Source organism: Equus asinus, chromosome 8, assembly GCF_041296235.1.
Source record: "Equus asinus isolate D_3611 breed Donkey chromosome 8, EquAss-T2T_v2, whole genome shotgun sequence".
NCBI classification, from domain to species: domain Eukaryota; kingdom Metazoa; phylum Chordata; class Mammalia; order Perissodactyla; family Equidae; genus Equus; species Equus asinus.
Genome location: NC_091797.1, coordinates 10,006,205 through 10,029,011, shown reverse-complemented (window position 1 = coordinate 10,029,011; position 22,807 = coordinate 10,006,205). Strand labels below are relative to the sequence as shown.

General features: G+C 40.6%; 1 protein-coding gene across 3 annotated transcripts in view; it reads right to left on the bottom strand.

The window, feature by feature from the left end:
- RAB23 (RAB23, member RAS oncogene family) overlaps nt 1-22,807 on the bottom strand; it is a 30,546-nt gene that overhangs the window by 3,977 nt on the left and 3,762 nt on the right. For all 3 annotated transcript variants that reach the window (XM_044776920.2, XM_044776924.2, XM_044776922.2), the window contains exons 2-6: nt 20,249-20,467; nt 18,045-18,130; nt 5,451-5,607; nt 3,046-3,128; nt 2,126-2,218 (exon numbers count right to left, since the gene is read on the bottom strand). In XM_044776920.2, coding sequence (XP_044632855.1) covers nt 2,126-2,218; nt 3,046-3,128; nt 5,451-5,607; nt 18,045-18,130; nt 20,249-20,403 — 574 coding nt within the window. In that variant the 5' untranslated portion in view covers nt 20,404-20,467. The remainder of the gene's footprint in view (nt 1-2,125; nt 2,219-3,045; nt 3,129-5,450; nt 5,608-18,044; nt 18,131-20,248; nt 20,468-22,807) is intronic.

Here is a 22,807-nt window from a genome sequence, read left to right as displayed (position 1 = left end):
AGTGAAGTCTCTCTTCCACCTTAATGCCCCTGTCGCCAGTTTCCCTCCCCGAAGGCATGCACGTTCTAATAGTTTCCCTCTGGATCCTTCCAGAGATATTTTATGCATATGTCAGCAAAAAATATATATTCTTTTTTCCCCGCTTGCTACCCAAATGGTAACATACTCCACACAGTATTCTGAATCTTTTCACTAACAATCTATTTTTAAAATCTGTGGGGCCAGCCCCGTGGCCAAGTGGTTGAGTTCTCGCGCTCCGCTTCCCTGGCCCAGGGTTTCGCCAGTTCGGATCCTGGGCGCTAACATGGCACCGCCCATTAGCCCAAGCTGGGGCAGCACCCCACAGGGCACAACTGGAAGGACCCACAACTAAAAAATATACAACTATGTACCGGGGGGCTTTGGGGAGAAAAAGGAAAAAACAAAATCTTTAAAAAAAACTGAAAAAAAATCTGCAATCGGTAAATTTGATAATTTTAATAACTTCATTTATTAACTTTACATCATATGTGTTCCTCAAGAATCCCTGATTTGTAGTTAACAACAGTATTTGTGAGATTGTATGTTAATAAAAACACTGCATATGTGAAAGCTGGTAGTAGTGTACGATTTTCCTATCGAGGCCAAAACAACAAAATGGGCCACAGATCATTAGTGATGGGCAGATAAAGGGACAAACTCAATGAAAACTTTTAACTATTATAGTTTCCACTTTGAACTGTGCTGGTCTTAAAATGCAATCTCCAATTTATGAACTATTTATCATCCATGATACACAAACCTCTGGGCCAGAGACTCTACCGCACTAGAAAGATGACAGACTGATTCCTGCTCACAAGAAGTTTACAGTCTAACAAGCGAGGCGCGGTAGTGTACAAGTAACACTGCAAGACATTACACGTCAAATGTCACAAGAGACACATGAGCCCATAGATTGTTAAAGGCCCAGTCACATCCAATTCATAACAAAGGACAAACTGCCTGAAGAAGGCTGGACTGGACAGCTGGCAAGGCGCTGGACTCAGATCTCTGTTCGTTTAGAAGAAACGCTTGGAGGCTGTGGCTTCAGCCACATACACAGCTATGAGAGCTTTCTAGAGAGTCCTTGAAGAATGAATAGTGCTTTGACAGAAGATGGGAAAAGGAATTCATTCTTGGTGGCAGAACCAAATGAGCAAAAGTGAAGCAGAAAGACAGCACTGGGCATGCTTAAGAAAGAGCGAGACCTCTGGTGGAACTGGTACTCGGGGTACGTGTGTAAACGTGGGGCATGAGGCCGCACAGGAAGGATGGATGAAACTCTTGAAAGGCTGGAGTGAGGAGAGCCTGCATTAATGTGTTCCATAGTGAGACTCTATCAAAGGGCTGTAATCAGTGGATTAGAAGATAAGAGTGGGGCCCAGGAGACCAGACCAGATAGAAGCTTATTATCACTGTCCTCTCTTGTTTCACAAAGCACTTGAGGTGTCTGATGGTAGGAACATATGCAATAAAAATGGCAAAACAATAAAAAAGAAGTCAGAACCAAGGAAAAACGTAAGTTAAAACAGGTGAAGAAAATGATGTGTGTATTTATGTGTATGTAGTGAGGGGGATGGAATACAGATATGAAGTCCTTAAGAGATCACATGGAAGCTTTAGAAGCAGAAAATTTGGTTCTCTTATTCCTGGAAGTCAAAGCGAAAAGCGAGAGGAGACAACACACTTGCTCTTTAGGGAATGCTACACTTTGCTGGCCTTTAGCATTAAAAAAAATGTCAGTAACAGGTAATACACAAGGTAGTTGGAGTAAAAAGGTATGGAGGCGATAGAAGTATGGAGTCAGAAGAACAAGTGTGAAAGGTCCTTTATATAAAAGTCAGAGCTTTATATAAAGCTTTTCTCTCTGCTTCTTAATAGATTAAATGGATTTAGAAAATTCAATAGCTAAAAAATCTTTTAACTCAAAACACCTTTTAATAAGAGGCCTGATATTCCTAAGTTTAATAATCACTGATACAACACTTTGTAATCACATTTCTTAAAGAAATGAGCATATTGTATTTTTAAAAAGTAAATATGATAATAATGAATAGAGAATAAATGTACCAGGTAAACATGGGGCTAACACTTCCTGGGAACTTACCAATTTTGTTACTACTTGAATGCATTAATTCTGGGTCCTCAGCTATTTGTTGTTTGAGTTTTTGAAGATATTTTTCAGCCAAATATTTAAAAACTAGAATAAAAACAAAAACGAAAAGCTTACCAGGTCAGTATAACTTATGCATGTAAAATCTGTAATTTCACATCACTTACTAGAATATTTATACTAAGTAAATTTAAAATTAAATTAGAAGTATACAGTGTAATTGAAAAAATTCAACTTTTAAAAACGATTTGAGCAATCCCTAAGTACACTGGTAACACTGATAAGTACACAGAGGCATTTTATTAGTAACGGAATGAAAGAACACTTGTGGTCGGTCACCGGCTCTTCAGCTGTAAGCACCTGAACAGTGACCGATATCCAGCAACACTAGACTGACTCGGTCTCTAAAAGATGTCTCCATTCTTCAGGTGGAAGAAACTATCCAGAAGACACCCAAGCAACAACTGAGTTGCAATTCAATGAAGTAAGTAGCAATTCTGGAATGAGGAAAATTAACAATCATCTTTCTCTAATCTCACTTTCTTCAACTAGGAAATATTGATAAACAAATTAAGGTCACTGTGACTACCTACCCGAACATCCACTCCTGTGGAGTTCTAAAGGGGTGTGCATGGGAGACACGTACGTGCACACACACTCACACGTACACAGTTATAGTTTTAAAAAACAAAACAACCCCCCCCCCCCTTTGCAGAGTAACCAGTATTCAAAGACATCAGTAAGTAGTTAAGGACTCTAACTCTAAGGAGCATCATGCCTTTAAATTTTACTTACTGATAGGTGACACCAAGAAATTCTATTCTCATTACAAATACGATTTCTATACAACAGAAAAAGCATAAGAAGACTAACACAAAGTTCCGTCGTGAACTGTTTAGAGAAAGGCAGTTTACCTTCGTTCACATTGAGGTCCTCCTTCACGGACGTCCTGTAGAATCTCAGCTTTAACTTTTTTGCTAGAGCCTCAGCTTCCTCACTAGACATCAATTAAAAAAATGCTGATGAAGGGTCTTTCTGAGAGCTTGTTTGAAAAAAACCACTTTTGTATTCTATTTCCTGCATACAGACCTTCCAGACCAGCTGAAAGCTAGGTTCTCAGTGCTCGAACAGGATTTTTAGTTTTCACTACTCTCAGGGGATAAACACCAACCATCACCACCATAACTGTGAACATACACTTTTCTATGAAGTCACTAAACTCCAGCCTTAAAATGACTAAATATCACTTTTTTTATATAACACTTTAATTTTCTCTCTTCTGTTTTTAAAAACATTTGAATTTAATTACACCCTGAAAATCTTATACTGCATTAGTCACCCCTTGGTATCCTTGGGGGTTTGGTTCCAGGACCCCTGGTGATACCAAAATCCAGGGATGCTCAAGTTCCTGATAGAAAATGGTGTAGTATTTGCATATAACCTGTACACATCCTCCCACATACTTTAAATCATCTCTAGATTACTTATAATACCTAATACAATGTACATGCTATGTAAATAGTTGTTACACTGCATTGTTTAGGGAATAATGACAAGAAACAAAAGTTTGTACACGTTCAGTACAGATGCAACCATCATAGCCATCACAGGCCTTTTTGTTTTTTTATTCTTCTCCCCAAAGCCCCCAGTATATAGTTGTAGATTCTAGTTTTGAGTGCCGCTGGTACTGCTATGTGGGACGCAGCCTCATAGTGGCCTGATGAGCAGTGCCATGTCTGCACTCAGGATCCAAACTGGTGAATCCTGGGCCACCAAAGCAGAGTGCGCGAACTTAACCACTTGGCCACGGGGCTGCCTCAGGCCCTTTTTTTTTGGTGAGGAAGATTTGCCCTGAGCTAACATCCATTGCCAATCTTCCTCTTTTTTTGCTTGAGGAAGATGAGCCCTGAACTAACATCTGTGCCAACCTTCCTTTATTTTCTCTGTGGGATGCCTCCACAGCATGGCTGATGAGTAGAGTAGGTCCATGCCTGGGATCCAAAACCGCAAACTCAGGCCACTGAAGTGGAGTGCACAGAACTTTAACCACTAGACCACAGGGCCAGCTTCCCACCATAGGCCTTCTGATCTGAGGTAGACTGAATCTGAGGATGTAGAGCCTATAGATGGGAAGGGCTGACTGTATTTATTTTACTCTTACTGGCTATGGAATGACTTTGGTGCCAAAGCCACAATCAGTATATTAATGATTGTGTCTACAAGAGTGGACTCCTAATTTCAGTTTTATTGAGACTGTAGCAGCTATGCTCCAAAATGGCTCCCAATGATTCTACACTCCCACCCCTCCTCCTGGTCTTGTGTAGTCTCTTCCCACACTGTAATCAAGGTGGGTCTGTGTGATCAATAGTATACAGCCGAAGTGACAGTAGGTGACTTCTGAGACTAGGTCATAAGGGACATTGTGGCTTCGGCCTTGCTCTCTCTGGGATCAATGGCTTAGGGGAAGCCAGGTGCCATGTTGTGGAAACACTCAAGCCCCACTAGGGAGATGTCTACGTGGCAAGGAACTAAGGCCTCCTGCCAACAACCGAGTGAGTGAACCTCCTGGAAGCAAATCCTCCAGCCCCAGTCAAGCCTTTCCGTGACTCCAGGCCTAGGTGACATCTTGACTGCAACCTCATGACAAGCTCTGAACCAGAACCACCCAGCTAAGCCATTACCAAATTCCTGACCACAGAAACTGTGAAATAATGAATGTTTGCTGCTTTAAGCCACTAAGTTTTAGGCTAATTTATTATATAGCAACATAACTAATAGTAAGAACATATTAAAAAATAAGGTAAAAACTAAGCAAAGATTTTCAAAGCTAGCAAAATGTTAATAATGCAATGAGCAAATCCCGAAAGACAGAAATTGTCTGGATGCTAAACTCTGCTCAGAAATTTGAGCATAACAGTTCTGAATATACAAAACAGTATGAATCTGAACTATTTATTCAGTTAAACTCATCAACATAGGATAGCTACTTATGCTAGATATTAAAACATTTAGGTATGTTTTCTTAACATTCTTGGTATATCTAGATTTGACTTAACATGAAGAATTGGATCTGTGGTGCAAGGACCTAAGACTGGAATTCTAAAAGGGCCTTCAAAATTTATTCCTTTAATTTTCTCTACTTATGATTCAGTGTGAACTTTTTTTAACCCAAACCAATCACACAGAATAGCTCACAGAAATTTTAAGTATAAAGCAGTGTTTATAAAAACTTTCCTAAATTTTGTAAGTTTATACAAAAATTAAAATAGGTTTTCACTTCATAGAATTACCACCACCCCTTCAAAAGGAGCCATCTTACTTCTTTATACAAGAATCGTCCAAGAGATCAATCTTGTTTTGCACAAGCACAGTTGGTATATCTCCAACTTCAGCCACTACTTTCTCTCTCCAACTGGAAATCGCTTCAAAAGATTCCCTGTCTGTGGTGGAAAATACAAGCACACAAGCCTGGGCTCCTGTAAGGTCACAAAACGAGAACATTATTTACAGTAATGAAATAATCCTATGCAGGGCAAGGGCAATTTTTGCCTATTCAAAACAATTTTTATGTAAACAATGCTAATGTCATCTTTGTAACACTCTGCTTATTTTTTAACATATAAATTCTATTTCCTAATCCAAAGAACCAATTTTTACTAAGAGTAGTGGTTCTCAAGCCACTACTTGTACTTTGTACCACTGTCAAAGTACCCTCAAAGCGACACACATTCTTTTCGCAACACCACCAAACACTGATATACCTACTTCATTACATTATAAGAGCTAGAGAATGGTGAACTGAGCATGAATGATAGGCTGCTGCTAAGTTCTTCCTCTTAATATTGGTCATTTGTTTCTTATTTTCTTTTAGCACAGATTTAAGAAAAATCTATGAGAAAAAAATCATTAATTTTCTCATGTTTTTAAAAAAAGTATATTATTTTATTTTAGTAGAATACCGTAATGATAGGGAACATAATTTAAGAACCAGTGCCAAGAGTAAAAAACACATATATAATAGAGGGGGAAAGTTTAAGTTAGTGTCTTACCCTGTTTAACTGCTAATTCCCATACCACACACTCACTGACAATATTTTAACTATCAACGATCACATTGGGTGGATAATACCTAAGATTCACAGTAAGCAGCGACCTTCTGGAAGAAGCCCTTTATGAACGATTAGCTGTTCAATCAGGCAGCCTGGTGACAAAGGCAGGCGTGTAGGCGCCCAGGGAAACCGTGGCAGGGTCAAGAGGACTTCCTGGAATCAAGGCATCATTTCTCCCCATACTGCTTCCTTCCAGATCCCTCAGGTGTAAGAGTTTCCTACTAAGGCTCAAGACACACACATCTGGGCCACCTAAGACTCTGAGGCCAAAAAAGGTTTGTGTCTCCCCAGAGGAAATCCTGTGGAAAGCCAAAGAGCATGTAAGGAAAGCAAAAACCAGCAGCTTACTGTCACTGTAAAAGCAGGAGCTTCATGGGGAAAAGCTTCCCTACTCCAGAACAGGTTTCAAACTAAAGAATAAATTAAATTAATTATGCAAAATTCAGGGCGTGGAGGAGGGAGGGTAGGGAGAAATACACTATTGTGTTGGTAAATAAATTTTTATTTACTTGAACTCTAATATTACTTAAACTACAAATAAAACTAATCATACTTTAAGAGACTGTTCTTTGCTATAAAACTGTATTTGTTAGCTTTAAACCCAGAATTTTATACCCAGTCAATTGTCATTTATATTTGAGGGCCCGAAAGGGTATTTTCAAGTACACAAGGTCTCAGACACTTCAAAAAAACCCAAAAGACAGAAAACATCTTAGAGGAAGTATAAAATAAAATAAACCTAAGCAGATGATGCCAGAGATACAGACAGCACGAATGCTTAACTAAGAAAAGCATAGCATTGTTTAAACAATCAAAGATCAAAGGATAAAAGAAAAATATGTCATAATGTTACCAAAACAAAAGTGGGTTTGCCTCCTCCTGGTGAATTACAATCAGACTGTTGACTGGAAGTAGCTGTCACACAAAGCAGAACTCACTTGCAGCAAAGAGGAGGCCAAGTGGAATCATTTCCAAAGCCACGGCATCCCATGCAAGGGAGAGCAGGGGCCTTTTATTTCAAATGGGGTACGAATGTTCAAAAGGGAGGGTGGGCATTCGCTCGTAGGCTCAGCTGGAAAACCTGCTTCCACAGACACTGCAGGTTGTGGTAAGATAGGTTATGGTAGTAAGGCCTAAGCTCCTCCTGGGGCGAAGATCTTAGCATTAAAAACGAGGCAAAGGGCACAGGCAGCTCCTGTGGTGGGGCCTGATCTGGTTCAGGGCAGTTGGTGATTGCATCACTTAAACAGTTAAATGTTTCCAAACCCACCACTGAGTTCTCGGGGCAATTAGTCGGGGACAAGAACAACCCTAAAATTACTTAAGGGGTCTGAATGGGGAGAGATGGAAGGAATGTAGGAATTTGTTAAAGGGCCTGAGAGGAGGAAGATGGAACACACACACACACACACACACACACACACACACACACACACACACACACGACCCTGCGCTCAGCCCTCAGCAACCTCTCCCCCCCCAACGAACCTACGCTCAGCCCTCAGCCCCTGGTTTCACCGCAGCTGGGGGACGTCTCCTGCCTGGTGCCAAGATCAGACCTCAAGCCTCCACTGCAGGGTGCTCGGCTTTTCTGCCTCAGGGCTTTTTCTGATGCTTTGAAGTACCCTGGGTTAGCACATGCCTCAGGGGGAACTGATGCCTCTGGAGGGGAAGCTTCAGTTCCTGGACCATGGGACCAACACCTCAGTCCGACTTTGGTGGGGCCATCCTGAGGTGAGCCTACCTGGTTCCTCGGAGGGACTGGTCCCCAGCTGCCTAGAGTAATAATGAGCTCATTAATGCACCCTCTCCGGGCTTTTCTCCCTTCTTCCCGTCTCTCACTTCTGCTTCCTGGCATCACCTCCCAAATAAACCACTCCCACCCAGGGGTGCCAAGAACTGCTCTGAGTGTGTGCTGGGGGAGAGGCTCAAAGTGAGACAGTAAAAGGCAAAGGCAACCCCGTAAGATACAGAGAGAGGGGTGAGCACTAAACCACAGGAGAAAAGTCGATTTACCCAATGTCAAGGAGGAAAGAAAATTCTAAAAAACAGCGAAAGAACTACAGAAAATAGAAAACCTGAACTAAGACGGCAGAAATAAGTCATTAGAGTCATTACACTCTCCTGAAAGAATGGTACACGGATCTCTGAAGCAGGACGGGTCACCCGAGACAAGGCCTTCATGGGATGCTGCAACCTGCTCACCGTGCTCAACCTAAGTATCTCACCAAAATGAAAAACACAGACAACCCGGACTACTTTTACGGTTATAACAATTCTGACAAATGCTGCAAACTACCTGTTGTAATTTCCCCTAACTATTATCATCTATCCATACAGATAAAATATTCTGTCAAATTGTGATACATTATGGTCCTTTTATGTTTAGGAAAACCAAAAAAAGCTTAAAAAAATAAAGTCCTTTCTAATATAGCCTAAAAAAAGTTAAAAGAGGACTCTTTAAGAAAATTTTGGCTGAGGTACCAATAGAACAGATGACAAAGAACAGATGACAAACACCAGATTCCAAAAGGTGTGCGAGCTCGATCGCTAGCTGCAGAATCACAAAGGAAATGGCTATCGATCCGTCATACAACTCTGGAACTCCCTCAGGCATTTCCAGACTTTTCCTTTTTTTTAAGAATTGAGAAGAAGGGGAAAAGAGGAGGATTTGTAAAGAATTTCTTTAGAGGAAGTACTGTCCACCCCAACCCTTCTCTCTCTTTCAAGAAGGTGAGGGGGTACGGGGGAGAGGGCTGTCATTACCTCCATATCTCAACCTAGAAGGAATGATTTCAGCAAGACCACTTATGGAGCATGACATGTGCTCCTAGCAACTGGGGGACACTCTGGACGGCTGGTGCCTTGATTCAAGCCTGAGAAACATGCAGTGGCTGGGAGAGAGGGAAAGGCAAGACCAACAGACAAAAATGCACGAGCTGCATTCGGGCAGTAACTGTACTCCCACCGACGGCAAGACAAAGAATGCCCACGAATTTCATATGCGTAGACGTGACCCACTTCTAAGGACAGCCAGCACGCACGGGGGCATTTTAACTCATGTCCAGTAGGACTACTTGGCGGGTGATGGGAGCTTAGCGTAAAGGAAGATGGAGGTGGAATGCCTGACTCCCACAAAGACGCAAAGCAACTGCCAGAACCAAGCATACCTTTGCCCAGAAGAAACATCCCCAAGACTGAGAACCCTGGAAGAATCCTGGACGAAAACTAGAGAAAGCAGCATCTGTGAGCATCCGCCATCCACAGGGCCCCAACATCAGACAACAGCCCCTGCCACCCGATCCCCTCTCCTAGGCCTGACCCCGGAGGAGGAAGACACGTCTCTCTAGCAAGCCAGGGAAGAAAGCGGGAGACGGAGGGACGCAACCAAAATTCCCTTCCCAGACGACAGGGACTGCCTGCTGAAGTCCCAGAGAAGACTGGAGATTTAATGCTAACTTATGTTTGGAGTTCTGATTAAAACACAGGACTGACCAAGTTGAGATTATGTTTATGACTAGAAATAACTATGAGGCAGTTGAGAAAAACTCCTTGACAGTGACTAGAAAAGACATGAGATGCAGGAGTGTTTGTTCAGAGGGTGACCAGAAGGACTTCTCCTCCCAGTGCCTAAGCAACTGTGAAGGGACGGTCAGAAACCGAAACCAAAGGTGCATTTCGGTAACTTCATGAGCTGTGCCTGTTCAACAGACCAATTACTCCAAATATTCTTAATTCAAAAATGACGCTACACTGTTTTCCTTTCTTTTTCTCCCTTTGACTTCAAATTGTTAGTATGTCATCTTTAGGAAAGTTAATCTTTTTATTTTCTCTGTTGGGGTCACTTGGACATACTCAATCTTTTAATACTTAAAGGCAGTTAGTGTTTCCTGTCCACATAGTTTACAAAGACCTTTATTTTCCTCCTATTCAATCTTCCTTCGACACTACCTACCGGATGGATCACACTGTGGGGAAAGTTACTTCTTCATTACAGAGAACAGTAAACTACACACAAATGCATCCTTTCTAACAGTTAACACACTACCCACTTATCCACACATCATGAATACAGAGTCTGAAGTTTTTGGTGTCAATTATAAGATCACCAATAGCAAGTATTTACTCCTAATTAATAAGATCATTCAAAAAAAGGTTACTATTTCTGAATACGATTCAGAAAATACTCCCCAAGACAAACAGAGAGTAATTCTGTCCTCAAATCACTGAAAGACCCTACAAGACGGTTTCTAGCCTTGTCCCGCATGTGACTGAGCACCAACAGCATCAGTGCCACCTGGAAGCCTGTGGAAATACAGACTCACAGAGCCACCCCCAGATCTACTGAATGAGAGTCTGCATTTTAACAAGCTCCCCAGGGGTTCACGTGCACAGTGAAGTTTAGGAAACACTACTCTAGAGTACACAGCATAGAATGTGACAAGGGCAAGGCCGGTGAGAATCACGTGGCTTTATACACTATTACAGAAATTCCTCTGGACTTACAGTGCTTGTCCTTATTCCTTTTGACACTATGTAATCTGAAGCACACATTATTATGCAACGAACAACCTATCACAGATTCCATACTCATACAATTTCAAAACAAATGAATCTGAGACTCTGGAAGTTGAGTTCTGTTGCCCCTAATTCTTGCATTTATAATGGGGTACTTTCTTCTTGTCCAGAGCTATTTCATTTCCAACAATTTACATTCATGTATGTTTGTAAAACAAAGTACTTTTTAAAGAAACAAGGTAAGGGTTTCCCTCTATTTAGGTGCATTATCTCAGAAAACAGGTCTCAAGTCTGTAGCCTCATCTCTACATATTGCTAGTGAGAAGCGTTTTTGTCTTAGAACCAAATCACAATAAAAAAACTATAATGAAAATCTATTTTATGTTGTATGTAACTTTCTGTACTAACTAAGCACGGTTTCTACTGCCTGGGGTGGACTTTCTTAAGAGTTTAAGAGCCATCATTTGGGATCCCAAAAGGCTTCCTACCATGATGTGTGCTCCGTTCTAATCTTTTTACGATGAGGTCATGTTTCAGCATGTCTCACTGTACAATTAAGCTGGTATTCCAGGAACAGAATAATGCCTTTGAGCAATGGTTTTTTATATAATCGGTCTTTGAAATGAATTATAATAAAATTTTTCTTTTGAAAATTTAAACTTTTAAGCATCTTGAATAATACATTTCTACATTTCTAAGTCATAATTTTATACGGCACAGTGTTTCTAGCACTAAATCTATGTCTTACTTAAGTCTTCTTCCAGCCCTTACCTTCTCTTCCTGGTCTTTATTTCTATTTAACTACATCACCATCTGGAGCTATACTATAGCAGATATTACCTGGTTGCCTAGCTGGCACCCAGGTCCCCTCCTTTCCTGAGAACACCTCTCCTCCGCTGTAGAGTAGCCATGTGGTTAAGGCAGGCCAAACCCACCCTCTCCTCTGGAGGCAGCCCCAAGCCAATTCGGATAATCATATTCCTCCACTACTTACTGCAATCTGGTCAAGAGTAGTCTAATCCGATAAAAGCTCAGGACTTTTTTCTTTTTGAGGAAGATTGGCCCTGAGCTAACATCTGTTGCTAATTTTCCTCTGTTTTGCATGTGTGTCGCTGCCACAGCATGGCTTGATGAGCAGTGAAGGTCTGTGCCCAGGATCCGAACCCGTGAACTCCCGAAGCAGAACATGGAAACTTAACCACTAGGCCACCAGGCTGGCCCCAAAAGCTCAGGACTTTTGAGGCATTCTTGTGGGAAGTGACCCTCTCCTCAAATTGTGGACAAATCATGTGGCTCCCATTGCTGATGGCAGCAATCTTGCCACCAAGAGGAAAATCAGCATGAGGGGGAACCCCACATAGGGAGGGAGGCAGGCCAGAAGAATCAATGAGGTCACAGTTGGAACAAACCACCAATGAAAGCTGTACTACTTCCACACTTTTCTATCAAACAAGTCAATAAACCTTTGTAGTTTAAGCCAGTTTGAAATGGCTTTTCTGCTGTCAGCAACCAAAAGCATTCTGATGGGACCCCAAAGGAAAGCCTAAAAGAATGTCTAATATGCCATTTCTCAAATTTATGCGTAACTGTCACCTTTTGTTCCTTAATTCACACTGTGTTGTGATACATGTTTATTCTTACAACTTAGAGAAACAAGAAGCTGAAACTGAAGGTCTGTCTCAGCCTCCCACCCTCTCTGCCATCTTAATACAGTTGGCTAAAAAAAGTTACATTTTAAGATAAGCTTTCAACAGACATCTATGTGCTTAAAATCACTTTAAGTTAAAAATGTTAAATATAAGGAAACCAAAGCTATTTAAAGCCTAGTCCAAATGAAACACAGTGGAAAGTAATTTAAACATCACCCATAGTAAATTAAAATGTAAATACTAATAATTATGGGCTCTCTTTTTAGCTTCTGACAAAGAATGGTTTTTGTAGACATATTAATGAGAAACAGTATGATTTGTGGACACCTGAAAAGTACTAAACTATAATAAGAAGTACACAACAAACTAGATGAGACAAAAAAATTACAATGTAATAATGTTGGACATACTCTTATGGCAAAAACTGGAGAAAGCAGTAATACCTCAACTATAGTGGAAAATTAAAATATTCTTAGCTACCTGGTCTTTGTTTTTAAATCAAGGACACAAATGATCTACTTAACTATACAGTTCCAACATCATCTCCTTTTTATTTATATATAAAACAAATCATTCTTCCCATTTGACCAGTTCTGCCTTTTTTCAAATTAAACTTTATTTTGAGATCATTCTAGAGTCAGACAATTTTGCCTTTTTAAATTATAGATACACAATGGTAAATACATTCTGCAAAAATAACCATACTGGTTAAAAAGTAATACAGTCATATCAAATTGTCAAAAGCTTAAAATGAAATAACATAACCACTTTTTTTCCTCATAAAAAGAACACAGATTTCAGGCATAGAATTTAGAGAACAAAAAAGCTAGGAAGGTAACAAGAAAATAATAAAAATTCCATGTAATCCTACTACTTTTTGGTGTTCCCACGAAAGTTTTTTGTTTGCTTTATTTTTTCCTGTGTGTGAGGGGGTTGTGGTGGTAACAACCCCACTAAAAAAATACAAATAACCTTTCCTCAAAAACAAAATGCACATTTAGCACCTGTTAACCAACAGCGTCAATGCTGAGGAAATTCTGCTTTTTTTTTTTAAAGATTTTATTTTTCCTTTTTCTCAAAAGCCCCCCGGTACATAGCTGTGTCTTTTTAGCTGTGGGTCCTTCTAGCTGTGGCATGGCCTGATAAGGGGTGCCATGTCCACGCCCAGGATCCGAACCAGTGAAACCCTGGGCCACCGAAGCAGAGCTCGAGAACTTAAACACCCGGCACGGGGCCGGCCCCAGGAAATTCTTAATCTGATAAAAATACCATCTATTCTATGAAGAGCTTTGTGTAGTTAGAACATAAACCCCGCCTCACACCATGACTCGGGTGCTCAGGATCCAAACTCATCCACAGGAAAGTGACAATCAAAGCTGCTGTAGACACCAAGCCTCTAAGGACACAGTAAATGGAGTGAGCAGCAAGTGGTGGTGGCATCAGGGTGACACCTGAGGGGTGTACCTCTCTCAGTTTCTCAAGGAACCGCAACGTTTTCTTAGAGCAGGCAGTGGAAGTCAAGTTTCCCTGGTACCAATTTAGAAAGGTAACTTCTTTGGTTGCTTATATGTTAGTGTAATTATGTTCTCATTAGATCTCAGGTGCCATTATTATACTAAATCCCACAATTTCAAACGTGGAAAAAACAAGATGTGTGAATTCATCCTGTTTCTCAAGTATACATATTTTATATAACACAGGTATAAATTTGGAAATACACTGGGTAGCAATCTACTTAAAATCAGTGGTCAATCCTGTCTAAAGGTAGAAAAGATTATGTGTTTATATGAAACTGTAACAAAAATTCATCAGTACTGTCAAGAAAAACTTTTATATATAGATTTATATATATACAGATTTCTTCAAGAGAAGTATCCTGGTACACTGCTATTTCAACACATCTATTCTATTTCCAGATACTGCTTGTCAGGTGATCCAGGACATACATATATTCCCTCTCAAATTGTGTAAAGTAACACATCAAAGAAGTTAAGACTTCCAGGAAGAAGTCAGAAGAATTCCCATTACATATGACTACTGTTTCAGTTTCATTAAAGCAGCGTCTTCCCAGGGAGGAGGTGTAATGAGACTGAACAAACCATTCATTACTGCCCCCATCTCTGGTCTTCAGGACTGTTTAGTATTGAACTCTATCCATCTACTTACTAAGATAGAAGATGTTTTAAGCTATACAGTACCAATGAGTGGATTAAAAAAGAGAGAAAGAAAAAGAGACTCAAAACGTGAAAAAAGCATTACCTTGAAGGACACTTCTCAGATATATTTCCAAAAAACGTTAATATATGAATATAAGCACAAGCCAAGATAAAGAAACCAGAGCAAGATTCACAATGCCTGTTATGTGCCTAGAACATAAGAGCCATTCAACAGTCAATATGCATCTGGGGCAGAAACCTTCAAGTCTTGAGAAGCAGGCATGGGGCATCCACAAACAAGACAGATATAATCCTGCTCTCTTGAGGCTTTCAGTCTAGAGAACAAATGCCTTTAAATGAAATAATATTTATAAATGTATGTTAACATTTTCATCTGTAACTTAGGGTCAGAGTATAAAGCTGCAAAATCTGATAAGTAAAACAGGGCTGTGGAATGTACTCAGAATTTCTTTTCTTTTTTTTTTTTTTGGGTGAGGAAGATTGTCCCTGAGCTAACATCTGTGCCAACCTTCCTCTACTTTGTATGTGGGTTGCCACCACAGCATGGCTTGACGAGCAGTTTGTAGGTCCATGCCTGGGATCCAAACCTGCAAACCCTGGGCCACTGAAGTGGCGCGAGTGAACTTAACCACTGTGCCACCAGGCCAGCCACTCAGAATTTCATTTTTTAAAAAAAATTAACCAAAATGCTACTGTCTCAGAGCCAGCCCAGTGGCACAGTGGTTAAGTTTGCACACGTTCTGCTTCAGTGGCCCAGGATTTGCTGGTTCATATCCTGGGCGCAGACCTACGCATCGCTTGTCAAGCCATGCTGTGGCATGTGTCCCACATATAAAGTAGAGGAAGATGGGCACAGATGTTAGCTCAGGGCTAGTCTTTCTCAGCAAAAAAGAGGAGGATAGCAGATGTTAGCTCAAGGCTAATCTTCCTCAAGAAAAAAAAAAAAGATACTGCCTCCTAAGGGCAACTGAATTCACTTTAGCCAACAGGTACTATGTGAATGGCTGGGGAGACAAAGACCAAAAAACTCACAACTTTTCATAAGCTAGTATCTCAAGGAACTCACGATCTGTTAGGGAAGATAAATATGCAAACATTACATACCCTGTGATAAATGCATAAATGTAGAGAAGTAGCTCAAAAGAAAGTGATTAACTTTTTTAGAGGTAGGAGTCAGAGACTTATGAACTAAGTTAGACTTTAAGGTAAAAGATTAGTAGAAAGACCACAGGGGACAAAAAAGCATTCTAGGCACCATGTATAATGTAAAGAAATAATGTGGGGATTTCTGAAGAGTCAAGTGCAAGTGAGGAATCAGCAGGAGACAGGCTAGACAAGGACGCCAGGCTAAGATGCCTGGACTTCTTGCTTCAGCAAGAGAAAGTGACTTCAGAGTCTTAACCAAGGAAGTGATTTGGTAAAGAGAAGGAATCGTTTTCGTTTGATTGTGTCTGTTTTCTGAAAGAAGAATGAAGCAAGGAAATCAGCTGAGAGCGGGAGAAGGAAAGGGCCCTGAAGGTCAAGGCAAGAGGAGAAGACAAAATAGCTCCTTTGGAAAACGGCAAAGAGACTTCAGGAAGGAACTGGCAGCACTCATACTCATTAAAGTCACGTGATCTTCACGTCAAAGCTCAGCCTGAATGGTTCTGTCTGATACTCTCTAATAAGGTTCAGGTGCTTGGACGCGGATGCAGAATAGGTGGACTCTTGGGTTTAACTGGGTTGGGTGTTTTGCTGAGCAAGTATTATGTGGAGAGCAAAGGGCAGGGAGTTAAAGGTGTTTACAAGGAAATGTTTACAGAACTGGAGAAACCAACTTGAGGAAGGAAAGAAAGCCATGTGGAAGGTTGTAGTAAAAATGGGGTAGGTCAGTGAACAGAAGACTTGGATGGGTTCAAGGATAGAGCGTGGGTATTAATGTGAGCAAGTTGGAATCATAGGAAGCGATGGCCAGAGAGCAGGAGACTACAGAGGTTGAGATTTTAGAGGTAGCGAAAAAACTGCTGGCCCTGAGAAGGACAAGGAAATGAACAACAGGCTCAATTTCCCGAAAGTACTCCTAACAACTGTGGAGAAGCAAACGAGCTGGATGCCAGCGTTGTCGAGGAAGGAGGCGTGAAGGAAACTGATGGACCTTGGCGACCAGGAGGGGGGCTAGCGGGATGTAAAAGACTCATGACATGGGCTTTCAAGGTGCTGAGGTTGGTTTGTTTGGTTTTTTTAGGAAGATTAGCCCTGAGTTAACATCCACTGACAATCCTCCTCTTTTTGCTGAGGAAGCTTGGCCCTGAGCTAACATCCGTGCCCATCTTCCTCTATTGTATATGTGGGATGCCTGCCACAGAATGGCCTCATAAGCAATGCATAGGTCTATGCTCGAGATCCGAACCGGCGAACCCTGGGCCCCTGAGGCTGAGCAGGTGAACTTAACTGTTACACCACCAGGCCAGCCTCAAGGTGCTGAGGTTTTTGAAGAGGAACGGTTTGGAAGCAGCAGTGAGAAACACAAGTTTCTGCCTTCCCAACGTCCTTCAGGTCTTAAAGAACGGGAGGACACGGGGATGTGGGTAAGATCACCCCACTTGAGAGAGCTGCAGGGGAAGCAGTGTCTTGAGGAAACAATAAGTTTTAGTTACAGCAAGAAAGTGAAAAGTTCAGAGAAGGGGAGATGTCACAGAGGGACTGACTTGTATGTCAAACGTGCCTTTCTGTCTCCCATGGTATCTGGGAAATGTGGCGGACTAGACACTTGTTGACATGAATTGTCAGTTAATATTTACTTGGCGTCAACAGGCTATAACGCTACGTGGTACTAGATCAAGCTTCCAGTTATCTGCTCTCTCGTTACAATCACCACTGGCAGCGGGGTGGAGAAACACTGAAAATGCTGTTCTAAATTCCAAAGAAAAGAACAAAATTTTATAGGAACCTTTACCAGAAACGTTACATTGCATTTGGAAATTGAAGCTTTTCTTGGGGAATTCCATCCCATGTGTTAGAGCACTGAGTCCCGTGGTTGTAGTTCCTCCCTCCACACGTGTCTCACGCTACTCTGAACTACGACAGCGCTGGAAAGGCTTCACCACGCGATCCCAGGTGTCCTAACAAAACGTCACCGTATTGCAGGGGCTTTCTATTTTCAGGTTAGTTCTATTCTCTGACTATACAGTCATTTCCTTGGAGTCAAAAGTAGGCATTTAACAGTTTCTGAATGATTTAGTCTGGGAATGTCTACAGGAGTCACGTAATTCTAAGGCAGAGACAAACTGTCTACAGTACGAAGTATTATTTATCTCTCAACAAGATCTTCAGAAGAATAATGACCTAAGGCTTAAAAAATACTCTGAAATTATTTTAACTATTCTTAAAGAGAAACCCTTATATGGGAAACAAAAAAAGCAAAGTTCTTTGTGTAGCTGAAAGAATATGCCCAAACAAAAAAGTAAACCCTACAATTTACCTCGATAGTAGGCCTTTGTTATTGCATCAAATTCCTCTTGACCTGCAGTATCCCATAACATCAGTCTGACATCTTCATCATTGACTCTGAAACAAGAGATGAATTTATTTCAAATGCAAAGGAAATGTCTTTAGTAATATAGCTTTGTGTATATTTTTACTTTTCAAATCTGCAGGTATTACAACTACATTGTTAGCTTCACTCTGAAAAAGTCTGAGTACTTTTAAATGTTGATAAGGAAAGGGGGAAAGACATTCCCCTGAAGCTGTAACTTGACACATGGTTTGGATTCACCCATCACGTTTTTCCTTTGACAACAGTCACAGACAGTGATGGCTCCAGGCCTGACAGGATAGGGAAGGGGGACACCCTCAGGTCAGCGCTGCTCCTCCCATGGGGCCATTCAAAGGGGAGCTGGTGCACTGGCGCACGGGTGCCAGAGTAAGAACAAAAAGGAAGGCAGCTCACCTGCGGGGTTGCCCTTTAACTCAAAAATTGACTCTACTTTGTCATGCAGTCCACCGTCTCATTCACAGTAGTCATGTTCTATAAAGGCCCTGCCGACACTGGAACCCGCGAATACTGAACCACTGCTCCCAGGGAAATACAGAGCTAGGTTCCTGCAAGTCCCTGGTTACATTCTTGTCCACCCATCAATATCTGGCCTCGTTTTAGGTGTGCTTCTCTCTTTTTTTTTTGAGGAAGATTAGCCCTGGGCTAACATCTGCTGCCAACCCTCCTCTGTTTGCTGAGGAAGACTGGCCCTGAGCTAACATCTGTGCCCATCTTCCTCTACTTTATATGTGGGATGCCTACCACAGCATGGCTTGCCAAGTGGTGCCATGTCCGCACCCAGGATCTGAACCGGCGAACCCAGGCCACCGAGAAGCAGAAGGTGTGCACTTAACCGCTGCACCACCGGGCCGGCCCCTAGGTGTACTTCTCTTTAAAGACACCTTGTTTAATACACATTGTTAGTTCATTAACATTGAACTGCCTGAATGAAGCTTATCTAACACACAAATTTTCTCATAAGGCACATCCCAGCCTTCTTGCACTTGGGAACACTAGACAGCACTGTGCTTGGGGGCCATTTTAAACAGCAAAATCACCAACAAAAAGCACAAAAACAGAACACCAAAAGGACACTTGTTTACGGTACGAGAGATGAAACAAAAAGGAAGAGGCTCGCCTTGTTCAACCTAAGCTGGGAACGTGCGTGCAGGGCGACTCCAAATTTTTACTGCTCTGTGCATGTCCACAAATCACCATCAAAGCACAAATAAATTTTAGCAAATAGGTGAATTTGCAATACAGAATCTATGAATAATAAGCATCAACTCCATACTTAAAATATTAATTTGGTTCAGATAACAAATACAAAAAATAAACATCATCAAAACTTAAAATGAATCCTTTTAAAATATCTAAGAAAGGAAACAAATACAGAAGAACTTTTTTAAAAAGAGGGTAATAGAATACAGATTAGAAATTCAACAATCTTTAAAACGATGAACACAATTATCCTTCATGCCAACATCTGGCCTAGTTAAGTCAGATTTGTTTAATGTTACTTATTTCTGTAATATATTTTAATTTGTCTCCTATCCTTAAAAGTTCTCAGGACTAACGGCAAAAAGTGTTACTTTGATGTGTTTCAGAACCCAACTGGATTTCCTGAAGTAAGATTTCCTTTTCACGGGAGTATTTAATCCTCCCAAATCTGCTCTCTCTTATTTCCTTAAAGTAAAAACAAATTATTAATTCTCTAACTTCTACACATCTTGCCCAGTTTTAAAAGGAGAAGAGACATTCTAAACAAAAGCATCCCATAATATAAGAGAGGAAAACTATTCTGAGAGACAGGTAACTTTCCTTCCAAATAAAAGAGTGGATGGAAATCCCATGAGAGTCAAGCATCTGTTTGTGTTTAAGAAGTGCCCAAGATGTCACCAATAAACATAAAACAGACATAAGATAGAAAAAGAGGGAGGTGGGTGCGAGTAGGAAAAAAGGAAAAACCATCAGAGAGTAAGGGGGAAAAAGACAGCAGAAGGATAACACGGGAATGATTGAGTGACGACCACTGTCTCTAAGCCACTGCCTGCCCGGGCGGAACTGTCATTAGTTACCACTATTCTGATGAAATTCTAGGATACAGTTCACCAATCAAAACTGAGCGGATAAAACGGCCAGGTACATACTGGATTTGTCGCTCCAAAAAATCAACTCCAATGGTTTTCTTGTAGTCTTTTGTGAAAATGCCTTTGCAGTATCGCTGAATCATACTTGATTTTCCGACTGCTCCATTCCCCACAACCACCATCTTGATGGCCACTTCCATATCTTCCTCCAACATTTTTGGAGTTGAAAAGGTTTCTGTACCAACTTTAATTCCAGTGATCAGAACGTCTCTCTCAAATCTGTGGTTTAAAACAAAATCATTTTTTCAAGACATAAAATTGTACAAAATAAGCTACAATTGTCTTATCAAGAAATACTTACACTGCATTGCAATAATTTGTTTCCATGATGGAGACCCCTCCCCACCCTGTGTAGATAATGCAAATTCTTTGAAAGGAGGGAAAATAACATCATTCATTTTTGAATCCTTATCAATAGCACAATCTATGACATCCTGGTATCAATAATGCCTAGATTACCTCGTTCTACCTTTCACAGAAACTAAGACTGTGGGTGTTAGCTGAGGCCTGATTTAAAGTTGCCATTTCCTAGTTCTGTGCTGTTAGTGAAGTTATTGCTTAACTTCTTTAAGCTTCAGTTTCCTGAGGACATTTCCCTCACAGGACTGTTAACCAATGATACACATAAAGCACCCGAGTAGAGTCAAAGTTAAGCATTCAAAATTGGTAGGTTCATGCAACATAATAAATGCTCCATAATTACCACCAAACGGGCAAGAAATACAAAATTCAAGGAAACTGCTTTTCAACCTCACAGGGTATACCTAATGGCCCTAGAAAAGCACTCCAAAGAAAGGTTTTGTGTGGTAACGTGCAACCGTGTGGCAGCACTGGGTTCTTAGTTACGGGCTTCAGTGCTCAGGTTACAGCGAGTCCACTACAAATAAGCTTATACCACGTCCTTTCTCTAGTCTCAGGCTAGTTACAGCTATCATACAAGGAAAGTAAGAGAATGTGTACTGCTGGCATTTCAGGCTGAAAGAACAGAAAGTCAATTTCTTCTTAAAATTATTAGTTAAGTTCCAGCCTACTTAACGGTTATATTCCAGCTACCTTAACTGAAAATGCATCTATATGACCACCAGACAAAACACGTCTGAAATGTGAAGAGCGCTCCTTTCTTTGTCCCTAATGGAGTCTCAGTGATTGTCTCTAGAGCTTCACAAACTTGCATGATCATAAGAATCATCTAGGAGCACTTGTTAAGTATGGGTTCCAGGTCTCCACCTCAGATATAATTACATAATTTTTAAAAACTTAGAATATCAGAAGGAAAAAAAGAACATGGTAGGAGCAAAAACATAAGTAAACACAACAGACTTCTCCTGAGTGTTCTAAATTAGGTTTGGCAGTTGAAACAAAAATTAGAACACTGCCCAATGTGGTTTTCAATATAGAGAGAGACAATATTTAAGATGATTAATTATAAATGGGAGAGAGAAAAGGATGAAAGGGAGGTAAGGTTTCTATACTTCACGTGAACTGGTGAAATGTTGACAGGGATAGACTGTGATAAATTACTTACAATGTAATACCCAGAGCAACCACTAAAGAAGTTACACAAAGAGATCTACTCAAAAACACTACAGATAAAACAAAATGAAATTCTGAGAACACAAAGTATCAGAATCTAATTGACATTTATAGAACTGTCCACACAACAACAGCAGAACATACTTTTTTTCAAGCACCCACTGAACATATACCAAGATAGAACATATTCTAGGCCATAAAACTAACCTCAACAAACTCAAAATAATGGAACCACAATGGAATCAAACTGGAAATCAGTAGCAGAAAAATAACAGGAAAATCTACAAACATTTGGAAACTAAAAACACAGACTTCTAAACAATCCGTGGGCCAAACAAGAAGCTCAAGAGAAATTTTAAAAAATAACTGAATGAAAACGAAAATACAACATGTCAAAATTTGTGAGACACATCTAATGAACTGTGGAGAGGGAAAATTTAGAGCAGTAAATGCTTAACTTAGAAAAGAAGAAAAGTCTCAAATCAGTAATCTAAGCTCCCACCTCAAGAAACTAGAAAAAGAAGAGCAAAATAAACCCAAAGCAAGCAAAAGGACAGAAATAATAAAGAGCAGAAATCAATGAAACGGAAAACAGAAAAATAGAGAAAATTATGAAACAAAAAGCTGGTGTTTTGAAAAGAACAAAAATATTGACAGACAGAAGAACAAGAGAACACAAATTACCAATTTCAGGACTGAAATAGGATCTATCACTACCGGCTGTGCAGACTCAAATGGACAACACAACAAACAACTCTACCCACACAAATCTGACAAATTAGATGACGGGGATCAATTCCTTGAAAAGCATTAACTGCAACAATTCACCCAATGTGAAATAGATAATTTAAATAGCCCTAATTATTAAGGAAATTGAATTTGTAACTTAAAAACTCAAAAAGAAATCTCCAGGCTCAGGTAATTTCCCTGGAAAATTCTACCAGACTTTTCAAGAATTAAAACCAATGATACACAATCTCTTCCAGAATATAGAACAGGAGGAAACGCTCTCCAACTTTCCTTTGT